Source organism: Labrus bergylta, chromosome 3, assembly GCF_963930695.1.
Source record: "Labrus bergylta chromosome 3, fLabBer1.1, whole genome shotgun sequence".
NCBI lineage: Eukaryota > Metazoa > Chordata > Actinopteri > Labriformes > Labridae > Labrus > Labrus bergylta.
Window position 1 is genome coordinate 34,273,479 of NC_089197.1, and position 14,198 is coordinate 34,287,676.

The 14,198-nt window shown below is 39.3% G+C and overlaps 1 protein-coding gene across 1 annotated transcript; it reads right to left on the reverse strand.

The window, feature by feature from the left end:
* Positions 1-6,222: 6,222 nt before the first annotated feature.
* Positions 6,223-10,210, reverse strand: mthfs (5,10-methenyltetrahydrofolate synthetase (5-formyltetrahydrofolate cyclo-ligase)). Its single transcript, XM_020631465.3, has 3 exons — positions 9,850-10,210; positions 7,735-7,999; positions 6,223-6,769 (listed from the first exon to the last, which is right to left on the reverse strand). The coding sequence occupies exons 1-3, from the start codon at positions 9,958-9,960 to the stop codon at positions 6,543-6,545; spliced, it is 603 nt and encodes a 200-aa protein (XP_020487121.1). The 5' UTR covers positions 9,961-10,210; the 3' UTR covers positions 6,223-6,542.
* Positions 10,211-14,198: the final 3,988 nt, after the last annotated feature.

Here is a 14,198-nt window from a genome sequence, read left to right on the forward strand (position 1 = left end):
GTCCCAGCATGTATCAACACTCTTTATCATCACATCCAGCTTTTGATTCAGAACCTGCTGCTTTCTGCACAATGTGCTACTCCATCAGGCTTTGGACCTGGAGTAATGTGTGCTAAAAATAAATGTCAAAAATCTATCATTGACTGTCTTTTCTTCTAATGTTGAACCTAAACTGCAGAATGCGCCAGTCCTTTATGTAGAGCATGTCTTTGTAAGGGTCAGGCCAGGGCTATATTTCTTTATTCTGTGGTTTGAATTGGTAATTACAATCCAAGTCTCATTTTGATGCGCTCCTGTTTGACCTGTAAAGGTTTTAGATTGTTTGTGAGGGAAAGAAAAGAGGAGGTCGATTTTGAAGCATGCACCTGTCAGGTCAATTAAAGCAACAATATTTATTTTTTCCAACTTAAAATAATAGTTGTAATGTTGAACTAACAGTGCAACAACTTATTTATTAGAATTTTTTATTAGATTTTTTTTTTATTGGTGATAAGGTGAACAAAATGAAACAAGAATATATAAACATGACATAGACATGACAACTAAAACGATAACAAACAAAAATTAAAAATTAAAAATAAATTAAAAAAATAAAAATAGATTAATTAAAAACATAAAAATAAAAAAAATAAAAAATAAAAAATAAAATAAATAAATAAAAGGACAAAATAGATACAAACTAGTAAAACATAACCAAAGAAACAGAGCAACAATACAGACAAAATACATTTAAATGAGATGAAAGTCAAGCAATGATTTTTATGTTCAGGTAGTGTGTTAGAAAGGTGTGAAATGTGTTCATGGCAGTGTAATGCATTAAAGTGTGGAACTTAGTGGGGAGTAGTGAGAAAACAAACACAAATATAAATAAATGAAAAATAAATGAAAAATTAGTTAGGGAAATAAAAAACAGCGCAACAACTTAGCAACAGGAAGAATGGTGTCTGCCCCAGGTCCACAAGTCGACTGCTTTTGGCGCTGTTTGTAACTCTGGCAGTGTGTACAGCACTATAGTTCACACAGCAGCCTTCAGCTACAAAGAAGCCAGTTACCCGTCACTGTACTGTTTGATGACAACGAATGAGGCTAAGAGATGGAAGAGGACGGTGACAGGTGAAGCTCAGAAGAGAAAAGAGAGAGTGGCCGAGCCAGAGGTTAAAATGTAACTTCCCTGCTGATATTATTGTTATTGTTATTGTTATGCAGCTTTATAAGAAAGTCATCAAACCCGAGTTATGTCTCAGCTTTGCCTACAAGAAAATAAATCAATTATACGCCGACAAGTTGTCTCTTTCCTTGTTGCGTTTCAAGTTAGCTGTACAACCTATCACAACTAGCATGTGATAATGTTAATGTAACAATTTAACCATGGTCTATAGACGTCATGGTTACAGTTACTACACATACACATACTACAGAGCACTGAGGAAGCAGGATGGCTCGCCTTGGGAAAAGCCTGATCCCTGCTGTTCTAGCTGCCGCTGAACAGGTCAGAGTGGGTACTTTGGATTGCTGTTTAACCTTGTTTTGTACACTGGGTTTTGTGTATGTACTTTTCTTTGGTGGGAATTTTCTGTTGGACAGAAACGGGGCTGTGAAACAGAATTTCCCCATATGGACAATAAAGTCTAAAGTCTAAATGGTTTGCAAATAACGGGCTGTAGACGCTAGCAGAGTCATATTTGGACACAATGCAGTAATATTACTGAACCTTGTCAGCCAACATTGTTCTTTTGGCTATTTCACAACTTCCTTACCAACTTTGCGCCCTCTGTTTGTCTAAGAGAGTTAACAGCACTTTGCCCGTTCTTTTGACCGCGCAGTTACACTCAGAGACCTTCTGGTGGGCGCTAGAGTGCACCAAACCAAATTCCTACATATGGATGCTTTAAAGAAAACTTAGAATTATGCAAACTGTTTCTTTAAAAATCAAGGGTTTACAAAATTCTGCATGCAAAATAATTTGTGTATATATTCTCTGTAAAAAAAAAACCCTTCAAGTTCTGTATCTAGATATTTTATTGTTTTCTTTGAGTTTTTTTTTAATTGTTTTTAAACAGTGGAGAAAGAATGGGTGTACAAAGAGGTGAATGAAGAGGAAGAGAGGGTGGGGGGGTAGACAGGATGTCCAGGTCAAATGGAGATGACCTGTAGGGTGAGATGTCACTCCTCAGGAGGGGGAGAGAGGTGGTAGGGTTTGGAAGAGAATGTGTTAATGAAATCACAGCAGTTCACACACGTTTCACTCCCTCCTCCACTGTTTAACTCTGAAACAAGGCAGACCTGATTCACATTTACTTTGGTGAATTTATAAGATAGTGGAAAATGTTGGAAATCAGGGTGAGAGAGTGGGGGATGACATGAGGGCCTATAACCTGGGGTTGCAACCAAAACTGCTAGGACCTTCCATAACATCCTGCTGCGTTCTCACATTCTTGCTGCGGGGGCATTGTCCTCAGCCATGTCAAATAGCACAGAGACGTGTTTTGAAAACTGAAGGCTGCTGTGTTGAACTAGTGCTGTAAAGCCATATGCACTTACAAGACATGACCTCAGACCACTGTCAAAGTTACATACTGCAGTAAACACCATCAAAAGCGTTGGAAGCATCATTACAACGTTTAAAGGGGTAGTTCACCCGTTGAAACATGAATCTGTATTGACATTGGGTGATATATGTAGAAATGTGAAATACATTTTGAAGTTGGTGCCTTCTTGGCCGAGAAAAGACAGAAAGTGTGTTTTTGGCTCATGTTGATGAAAGACACCAAATCCCAGAATGCACAGCACCGCAGGCCACTCCCACTAAGGTTAGGTTTATAGACATATTTACTTCAACACATAAGACCGTTTCCTCAACTGATTCAGAGATTTCTTCCAGAATTGATCTTGTAAATTCCTTTCAGAAAACAGACTCTATGTCTGTGTCCATAGGCAAACAGTGAGAGCACCGACACTACCAGTCCGCCCCAGCTCGAGCCGGCCCCGGCTCCTTGTCCTCACTGCCGGCAACAGGCAGGCCTTATGTCTCTGCTGCTGAGCTGGCAGTGGCCGGCGGTCTTGTGTAGTTCTTAAAAAACCACTAATCGGACAAACATGGTTCTGATAATATGGGTCAGAACTTAAATATGTATATAACTCTATGTATATTTATTTGTTTTGTCTTTACCATATGGGATTTTGATGTTACTGAAGAGCATTCATGTGTTTCCTGATGAGATCAAATGTCAGTGCATGTCTCTATCTGGAGCTCTGAGGTGTGTGCGCTCTCAGACCAGCAGGTGTTCAGAGACAGAGCTGAAGACAATAAACAGGTTAGTGTTAGTGTGTTTCTATTGATGCCTGAAGGACAGGTGTGTGTTCAGTATACCTACTGTAAGAATGCCTCTGTTGAGTGACGGCTGCACCTCTTAGCTTTGGCTACAAAGTGACAGAATTCACATTTAAACGTCAAACAATATGTGTTTATTTACAAACAGAGCAATCTGTGTTCACAAAGCTCTCACCTGAAATAACAGAAGATTAGCAGAGGACTGTATAATCATTGGATTAACTGTAAAAGTTTATTTTCATGTTCAGTGTGTCAGATCTTGATTACTGGAGACGGTGCACTTTAAAAAAGAACTAAGTGGGTAGTAAATAAAACCTCAAAGAATATAAGTCAGCAGGTGAACTGTATCAAAATGGGAACTTTTTACCAATATTACCTATTTTTTAACCATAAGAATTGCAAAAAAATAAAAAATTTAAATCAAATCTACCCAAAGACATTGTGTGTGCAGGGTGCATGTGTGTCTTTTCTAGTTCTTTTCTCAGGACAGTGCTGGAGCGACACAGGGTGTGTTTTGCCATCGTGGTGAAAGTATAGGATTAATATGAACTACCTAATCATCTGATGAACGAAAATGTGAAAATATTTATTGATTGGATATATTTTGCAGCCCTCTCAGTTTAACTAGCCGACCCTCCTGAATGTAAGCAAGGCTAATGTTTAGCCATGAACGCAGCAATGTGCGAGTTGGTGGTCAGAATGTTGATTCCTTCAAACGTCTGCTGCCTCTTTAGGAGACTTTTTTTCTTAAGTAACTGTTTTTAATTATGATTCTTCATCAATTGATTACACACACCTTCATATTAGTTCTGAGTACAGCTTTACATATCTATTTTTTGTAAGTGTTTTATGTTTTTATTAGTGATATATGTAATTTCATGTGTTTTATTTGTCTTATACAGGTTTTTAGAATAGGAATATGTTTATTAGCATTGTACAGGTACAACAAACTTCCGTTGCACAGCCTGAAGCCTATAAGTGGAGCTCAAAAGATAAAATCTTAAATTAGAAAGTTTAGGGACACACAGAAGTAAGAAACATTCACACACAGTACCAATGTAAACAGACATAAGCTAGCAGTTTGAAACAGTGATGTTGCACTTCCATCCATCCATCTTCCATCTATGCTGCTCATCCTGGGGGGGGGGGGGGGGGGGGGAAGCTGGATCAAGCTGTCATTGAGCGAGAGGCGGGGTTACACCATCGCCAGTAAATCACAGGGCTCACGTACAAAGACGGATAATCAGTCACACTCACGTTCACACCTACAGGCAGTTAAGAGTCACCAATCACCCTAACGAGCACGTCTGTGGACTTCTGGAGGGAGCTGCTACACTCGGGGGGTTAGAGAGGTCCTGTCCCAGGCTGACTGATGGGGGTTCAAACCAGGAACCTTCTTTCTGACCGGGCCTACCAAGGCCTACCAAACACATTTTGTGTTTTTTATCTTTATTTTTTTAACTTTTACATTTTTAAATTCTATTTTATATATTGTAATATCTTCTTATACTGTATTGTTTAAGTTGTTGCTAGTTCTGCTTTATTTCCTTGTTAATTGTTTAGCACCAATACACCAAGACAAATTCCTTGTATGTGTAAATGTACTTGGCAATAAACCCCGATTCTGATTCTGATTCTGATTAGTTTGTGCTGTTGGTGCACAAATGCTTTGGAGTAAAAGCTGTTTTTATTCACTGTGCAGAACTGTGTTAAACTTTAATGTTTAATGTTGAATGTATTTAATTATTATTGAGTGTTGACTGTTCCTTCCGGTGTGTGGGTGCAATGCTGATTTTGGTATCATGTAAATGATGTTAGATTTTCCTTTTCTAGTTATTTGTTTGGCATGTTGAGTTTAGCGTTATCATTTTTTTGGTGTCGTTTGGTGTTTGTGTAAACACTTTGGGCACCTCAGGTTATTATATACAGCAGGTAGAGGACCTGCATGCACCTATAGGTGGGCCTTTTGGTGTTTTACCTGCTCAAAAGAGGCAGCAGGAGCCGCCATTTTCTTTGTTCTTTTGTTTGCTTGTGTGCTTTCCCAAACAAACCATCAGCATCACAAACGTGGCTGTGGTTCAGTGGTAGAGTAGGTCGTCTCTCAACAGGAGGGTCAGGGGTTTGATCCCCAGTTCCTGCAGCCACATGCTACATCAGCTGGGTGTGAATGTGTATGAATGGATAAGTTAATACTGATGGACAATTGTAGCAGCACTTTTCACTCAGAGACAGCTGTGACAGTTCAGTGCCCGGCTCTACCCTGATGGGCACCGGCTCAAGACTTGCTCTGGATAGAAAGTATTTTAATTGATTATATATATAAAAGATTCCAGTTTTGAAACTGGCCTGTAGTTGTTGAGGTTTTTCTTGATACCCTCCCTATGTAGGGGTATGACATGCACCATTCTCCATCCTTCAGGAACTATAACAGATGTGATGGAATAATTCAAAGCAGAGGTAATTAGCTCTGAGATGACTGGAGCTGAGAGCTTTAGAAAAACATTCTCACATTAGAGAGGACACCTGTGTCACAACATTAACTTAACACAGGTGGAGACATTACCATTAATGACAGCTGGGTTTTCATCGAGCGTTTTAAACAGCGATCAGAGCAAAGTCAAAGATAATCTAACATTTCACACTAGAGTTGCCTGAAATCTCTTAATGCAGTGCTCTGAACCCAAAACACAGATTTCACTGAGATATAATAACAATAAAGAGGGATGAGAGGATGCTGAAATAAAAACATCATGATGCTGATCTGTCCAAAAAAACATTGACATTCTTGTAACATGAAAGAACATCAGAAGAATCTCATTGCTGATGAGCCAATAAGACACAGAATCATAAAGAAATGTGTTGATGATAATAAGTCATGAATACATAAATAATCATTTTTATAAAATGAATTTTAATGAAAAAAAAAAAGAAATTGCACAATATTGGGGGTCAAGGATTTCTATTCTTGTTGCCATGGTATCAAACAGGTGTTGATATTCTTAGATTTTGACTGGAATCATCTCAAAGTTTATCTCTGATATTGAGACATCCTCAGTCTAAACACAGCTTTGATGTTCCCGCTGTAATATTTCTGCTTAAACATGAAAGTATCTGCAGTGGATCAGTCTGTTAGTGTCGACGTTCGAGGCCGGTTAAACATTGGCTGACGTCGGGCGGTAAACAGTCAGGTTCTAGTTCTGGTGATTGAGGGCTACTCATCTTCCTCGTGCAGGATTTCGTCGATGAGCACGTCGTTGGCATCCACGGGGATCTCCTCACACAGCTGCTCTTTGAAGGCCACAGCGATGGTGTAGGGCTTCCCTTTAGGGTGTCTGATGCAGCGCTCCAGGTAGGTGTCATAGAAACCTTTACCCCGCCCGAGACGGTTTCCTGAGCGGTCGAATCCCAGACCTGGCATCAGGATCAGGTCCAGACCACCTGTTGAGTCAGAGCAGAGAGTGTGATGAGTTATACAGGTTTGAAAATGTCTGCTAACCTTTAGAGGTCCAGACAAACACACACACTGTATGAATGAGTAAATAAACCTCTTTAGTGCAACAACAGCTCCACCTGCTGGTGAATCTTTGACATAATCACAGCTGATTCAATCTAAGATCAGAACCATCATCATACCTTGACACCTAAAAATAGTAAAGGACAGGCCTTAGTTGTATTTTAAAGGTGAAGAATAAAGAAAGCTTACAATATGAGCATGTGAAGTACGGGATTAAACAGACTGAGTATTAATGAGCTGAGCATGTTTCTATGAGGGGATCTGCAGAGTGGGTTTTATACTGTTAAGAAAACACTCAAATTAACCACAAGTTACCTAAGCTGAGGGGAAGCATACCTCGTCCTGTCGTTGTCTGCTGATGAGCTGTGTTATCGTTTCAGACTGAGTAGGATCACAGCGTCTCACAATACAGTGATAATCTCTATATTGTAAGAGAATCATTGTACTTCTCTTTCTGCATGTTTAAATGTACAGTACAGGATTAGACAAAGAAAAGAATAAAGTAAGTACAGACCGCTGGCATTGTGTATACATAAGGCTTTACCTGAAGACCAATTGCAAACACTGACCTGCATAATATGTTGAGGTAGTACAGCCAGAGAGAAGATCCATAAACTGGAGCTACAGCCTCATCTAGTGGTGTGCTGCAGCATTACATCTTAGACACAACATTTAATGGTCTTTGTAGGCCTAAATTTAGTTAAACCCACTAGTCATTTTGGGGCCAACAGGTCTAACTCCAAACATGTGCAAAGGTTCACTCTGCCCTGAAGGTGTCGCTGTTTACGCGTTTAAACTGGAGTTTTAAAGTCCCATTCTTTGAGTATCAAGGACCTTTTGTTGTTTTCTCTACTCTCTAACACAGCAGAGCAGTCAACTATGGTCTCACCAGCGGACAGCGCCTCCTCTCTGCTGTGGTCGTCCTCTGCGGGCTGCTGGATGTTCCAGGACGTCAGAGGCAGCGTCTTCATGTCCTCCACACTCCTGAGCTGCAGCATGTCCATGTGACTGGAGCTGCTCTCATATCTGGGAATGAAGCAGCTCTTCCCCCGTTTGAAAACATCTCTGATGATTTCTTCGGTGCGCACTTCATCATGCATACTGAGAAACACAGCTATCCGCTGACATGACACATACTTAGGATGTCTGAACAGCTAGAAGAAAAAGCAGAGGAGGCCAAAGTTCAAATGAGCAATGATCAGAAACCCAGAGGGTAGGAACCCTTAACAGTCTACTGGACTCCTGAGTTTGCAGTCTGGTCTACGGTGGATTCCCCATATGCGTCCCCACCTGTCGCCGTCCTTACCCTTTTGTTTTTAAGTGCTGCTCCTGTCGCCTGGCAACCTCAACAGCTGCTATGGAACTAGCTAGTTTGACTGAAATTGATACTAGCTACTTACATTTTAAAGTGTGTTAAGCCTGGCTCACTCTGTGCGATTTTTCCCAGATTGTATAAAAGTCGAGGTGGCATCACACTGTACGACTGAATCGTTTATGATGCCCGACCAGACCTTATGTGCTCACACTGTACGACTGAATCGTTTATGACGCCCGACCAGACCTTATGTGCTCACACTGTACGACCTGATTGTCGGGCACGGCCGGAGAGTTCACACTGTACGAGTGAAATCAGGACGGAGCGTTGACAATTGTTAATAAAGTTTAATTTGAAAAAAACAAAGGACGATGGTTGGTGAAAGAAAAGGAAGTTGAAGTTGTTGTAGGATATAGAAAAGTTGATACAATCGTAGATATATGGATACAAGTTTCAGAAAAGTCCTGCACTGATGATCTGTACAGAAAAGTAAAAAAAAAAGAAAACGCCGGGTCGCCATGACTACAGTCCTCCTTTGTCTCTCGTGATTATATTGTAGTCACACATAACTTCTGCCGGACCCTTTCATGATGTTATCGTCAAGATTTTAAATTCTAAATATCAAACATGTTTGAAATAAATCGGGGCGTCCCTGACGATCACCGGACAGATCGGGGTTGAGTACGAAGTCCTCAAGGTTGAGTATGAGCAGAGTTCAAAGATTCTGTTCTGTTCTCCACTTTAGTACATTCATGTGTTTGTTTGATTGTGTTAAATGCTTCTGAGCTCTGGGTCATCTTTGAGTCTTCATGTCTTTACTGTACCTCAGTTTTAAAGGGTGTGATAGTGTAAAAATAAAGAGACTCTCCAGAGAGGACTGACAAACTTTTAGCATCTATCATAATGTTAAATTCAGCTCTGATGGAACTCAGGATTTATAAGGAATATTTACAAGTTCTGATATTAACAGGTAAACTGTTCCACAGATTTAGAGCAGCCAACGACTTCTATAAAGATGTCAGCCCACACGACAATGAATAGAGAAAAAAGCTATAGACTAAAGCTGTTTGTTTTTTTTGTAGCAGGCTGTAAACATGTTTATTTCTGCTTTAAAGTTGGACCTTTTTTTTTACCTAATGCCATTGCTTCAAGTCTCAGCCACAGATGTTGCTGTTAGGACTGTTATTACTTTAACTTTTGCTAATATCTTTGAGTTATGAGTAGAAATCTACATGGCACAAACTGAACTGTGTGAGTGTGTTTATTATTTATCTAACAGTTCAAGTCTCTTTAAGCAAAGTGGACAGTGTAATAATTAATTTGATCCACAGCTGTTACATAACTTCACGGAAAACTTTGGCAGGGGTAGTCTGACTTCCTCATGGAGTTTTCGATTTTCCATAAACACTATAGAATAAATCTACCTGAAACATTAAAGCTCTGTCACGTGTTTGGAAGAAGATAGATTACACATAGACTTGTGATTGACCTAAATAAAATATAAGTAATATAATAATAATATAAATGTTAAACTGAGTAATCACTGAAAAGATCATCCTGGAAAAAGCTGATGAGAAAAACTAACATTGTATTTGTGTTTAACTTGGCTAGAAAAGCTAATAGCTGAATATAAAGTGTAACTGTACATGTTTTAATGTTTTGAATAGTTGCTGTCGGTGTTTCTCTTACCTTTTGAGAAACCACCAGAGACTGTCGTAGTTTCTCCTCTTCACTCAGAGCTGAGACCCGTCGCTTGATTTCTCTCCTCAGAGCTTGTTTAGCAGCTCTCAGAGCGGACATCCTCTTCTTTCAACTTTATATAAACTAAACCTGAAAGGTGATTTAAACTCCTCCGTGGTGTTCAGTTCAGGCGGTCTGTTCGGACTGATTTCAACATGCACGTCGTGTTTTAACGTCATGCCACTCTCCACAAGTTAAACATTAACTCGTGTGGACACGCCGTGACACATTAAACTCTCAGACTGAAACATTAAAACCTTACAAACAACAGTAGAGACTTGAGAGGAGATCCTGCTGCACTGCGCCGCATGTATGTGACGTCACAGCTGCATGCGTGTGACGTGAAGAGGGCCGCGTACTCTTCGCGGGGACGCGCACAGCTAAAGACCGAGCGGACAAAGCAAAGCGGTCCAGTTTTCCAAATACAAATATTCAGGCACACATTTCAACAATTCAACTTTCTCCTGCTGCTATAAGCCGACTGTATGAAAAAGAAATCAACATATTCCTCAATTAAACTACTTTAAATATGGTGGCGACATTTGAATAGCTTATAAGAAACATAGCCTATGCACTCAGGCTTAAGTTATTTCTATAGGCTATTGTTTACTAACGAGGAAAAGTCATTTTTTATCAGTTAAATGAAATAAATCAGAACATTGGAGGGAAACTGTAACATATAAAATATGTCTATTTACCTAATGTATTTCAAACCAAAGCAAACCTGAAATAAACCACTGATGACCAGCTGATGAATACAAGCTAACTTGTGGTAATAATACACTCTGAGTTACTTTATCATTGTTTTCCTGCAGGAACTATTATTTCACATCTGATTAGGATAACAGGCTTGACACCTTCAACACCAAGTGACCTCACAGACACAACATTTGAATGCACTATAATCAGTGTCATCATTTTCTTCAAAAGGTTGGCTTTGAATACTTTTAGATTCTTTAAATGCACATTAAAATCCAATTTATCACAAAAAAACTCTATAACTGAGAAACTTAATGTTAAATGTGATACAGCCCAAAGTAGTTTATCCATCCAAGTTATTAAAAAAAATGACTTCTGAATAATCAGGAGTATATAAGAATGTGTTGTTCCACAGGGGAGAGTTATTCAAAGTAAAATGAGGTTTGTACAGTAAGTTTCATTAAGGGAGAACCTGCTGGTGAAACTGAGAGTTTGAGAGTGCAAACTGTTCTGATTAATACTCTGAGTTACTCAAAAACTATTTAAACTAGGCCAACCAAATATAGCCAATATCTCCAGACATTCGCTCTAGAGCTAAGGATATTGTTAAAATGCCTTTATTTAATCAGTACATTTAAAAGTGGCCTGGAGGAGGAATTACAACAGTAGTGTATCAATATGACAAGTTTGTGGTCATAGATACAAAACACAGATGTAAATAGTGTTAGCTTTACAAAAATCGAAAAAAATTAATAAATTCATGCATAAAACTACATATACACATACTGCAGGCTGCATATAGGCTTCATACACGTACACATATACATATTTAAACATGCACATCTCAACATACTAACATAAACAAACCGTCATTAGACACATTAAAGGAAGAATGTGAAACATTTTACACAGAAATACAGCAGGAGTCTGTAAATATCTGAACTGTATCTAAACTGACTGTCTACAATAAGCATTTACATCATAGAGTTATAGTTTAACAATTGTTTGTTTTCCTGCATTTAGATCAATAACATGTTTTTGTTGTATGATGTTGGAGCAGTGTTTACAGGCAGATTGCAGGCGTTCAAAGGTCCCGTCAGGTTGTTGTTTTTCTCAGTTCATTTGATTTCTTCCTAGCTGGCAGGTAGTAGGAGTAAGTCTATCCTTGATGGGCGGAGCTTGTTTGTGATAAAAACTAGGAGGGAGCTGAGATGTCTCCTTTAAGAGGGATCATTCATAAGGATGTAGAATAGTTTGTCTAACCTTTGGAGCCTGTATACTTTAACGTGTGACCACATATAAGGGTCTTTTCTCAGTGTATTAAATCCATGCAGTTTTTTTTTTCTGAGCTTTGAAGATATATGTTATATATTGTACGATCTCTTCAAGAACCTATTTGACATGTACTGTGACTGTATACGGGAATCTGAATCCTGGTCACATATCCTTCTTAACCTTTAAAATTCTCCATATTTTATCTTTGATATGTTCCAAAATGCAATAATGCATTTTGATCAGTGGGTTTTGCAGGAGCCCTGTGGCTTCCCTCCTACCTAAGAGAATATTCTTATCTTCAAGAGCACCTGGCGTCACCTGGAGTTTTACTTCCTACACTTTTTTCATCTTTTAACTGAACCAAATGCTTTTCAAAGTTTTCAACCACATTTCAGCTTTCCTGTAAGTTTTAACTTCATTGATATCTTCCTGAACTCCGACTTTTTTTTTGATCATTTAATCATTTGTTTCTATTTCTTTTACTGCTCTTACCTTCTTATTGCTGTTATCTTTTGATTTGCTTTTATCTATTTTAGTTTCTAACATCTTTTTAAATCTTTGCTCCTCTTGGTCTCAGCTCGTGTTGTTGGATTCTTGTGTTGCCTGGGTTCTTATGATGGTTCTTATGATGGTTCTATACAGTGGGTACGGAAAGTATTCAGACCCCTTTACATTTTTCACTCTTTGTTTCATTGCAGCCATTTGCTAAAATCAAAAAAGTTCATTTTATTTCTCATTAATGTACACTCAGCACCCCATCTTGACAGAAAAAAAACAGAAATGTAGACATTTTTGCAAATTTATTAAAAAAGAAAAACTGAAATATCACATGGTCATAAGTATTCAGAGGTCGAAGGAACTGCCCAAGGAGCTCAGAGACAGAATTGTGGCAAGGCACAGATCTGGCCAAGGTTACAAAAGAATTTCTGCAGCACTCAAGGTTCCTAAGAGCACAGTGGCCTCCATAATCCTTAAATGGAAGAAGTTTGGGACGACCAGAACTCTTCCTAGACCTGACCGTCCAGCCAAACTGAGCAATCGTGGGAGAAGAGCCTTGGTGAGAGAGGTAAAGAAGAACCCAAAGATCACTGTGGCTGAGCTCCAGAGATGCAGTAGGGAGATGGGAGAAAGTTCCACAAAGTCAACTATCACTGCAGCCCTCCACCAGTCAGGGCTTTATGGCAGAGTGGCCCGACGGAAGCCTCTCCTCAGTGCAAGACATATGAAAGCCAGCATAGAGTTTGCCAAAAAACACATGAAGGACTCCCAGACTATGAGAAAGAAGATTCTCTGGTCTGATGAGACCAAGATTGAACTTTTTGGCATTAATTCTAAGCGGTATGTGTGGAGAAAAGCAGGCACTGCTCATCACCTGCCCAATACAATCCCAACAGTGAAACATGGTGGTGGCAGCATCATGCTATGGGGGTGTTTTTCAGCTGCAGGGACAGGACGACTGGTTGCAATTGAAGGAAAGATGAATGCGGCCAAGTACAGAGATATCCTGGAAGAAAACCTCTTCCAGAGTGCTCAGGACCTCAGACTGGGCCGAAGGTTCACCTTCCAACAAGACAATGACCCTAAGCACACAGCTAAAATAACAAAGGAGTGGCTTCAGAACAACTCTGTGGCCATTCTTGACTGGCCCAGCCAGAGCCCTGACCTAAACCCAATTGAGCATCTCTGGAGAGACCTGAAAATGGCTGTCCACCAACATTCATCATCCAACCTGACAGAACTGGAGAGGATCTGCAAGGAAGAATGGCAGAGGATCCCCAAATCCAGGTGTGAAAAACTTGTTGCATCATTCCCAAGAAGACTCATGGCTGTACTAGCTCAAAAGGGTGCTTCTACTCAATACTGAGCAAAGGGTCTGAATACTTATGACCATGTGATATTTCAGTTTTTCTTTTTTAATACATTTGAAAAATGTCTACATTTCTGTTTTTTTTCTGTCAACATGGGGTGCTGAGTGTACATTAATGAGAAATAAAATAAACTTTTTTGATTTTAGCAAATGGCTGCAATGAAACAGAGTGAAAAATGTAAAGGGGTCTGAATACTTTCCGTACCCACTGTATGTCTGGTTGTGTATCGTGCACTATGGGTTCTTTTCTGTTGAATTGTATTTAATTATTTTGCATTTGTTATGTTCTTGCTGTTGTTTATGTTCTTATGTGTTTGGTTTAATTTGTTCTTGTTTTTGCTGTTTGTCAAAGCACTTTGTAAACCTGTGTTTTTAAAAGGTGCTATAGAAATAAAGTTATTATTATCATTACTTTTCTTAGCACTCTAAAAAGCAAAAAAGACAACGACCCTCTGAC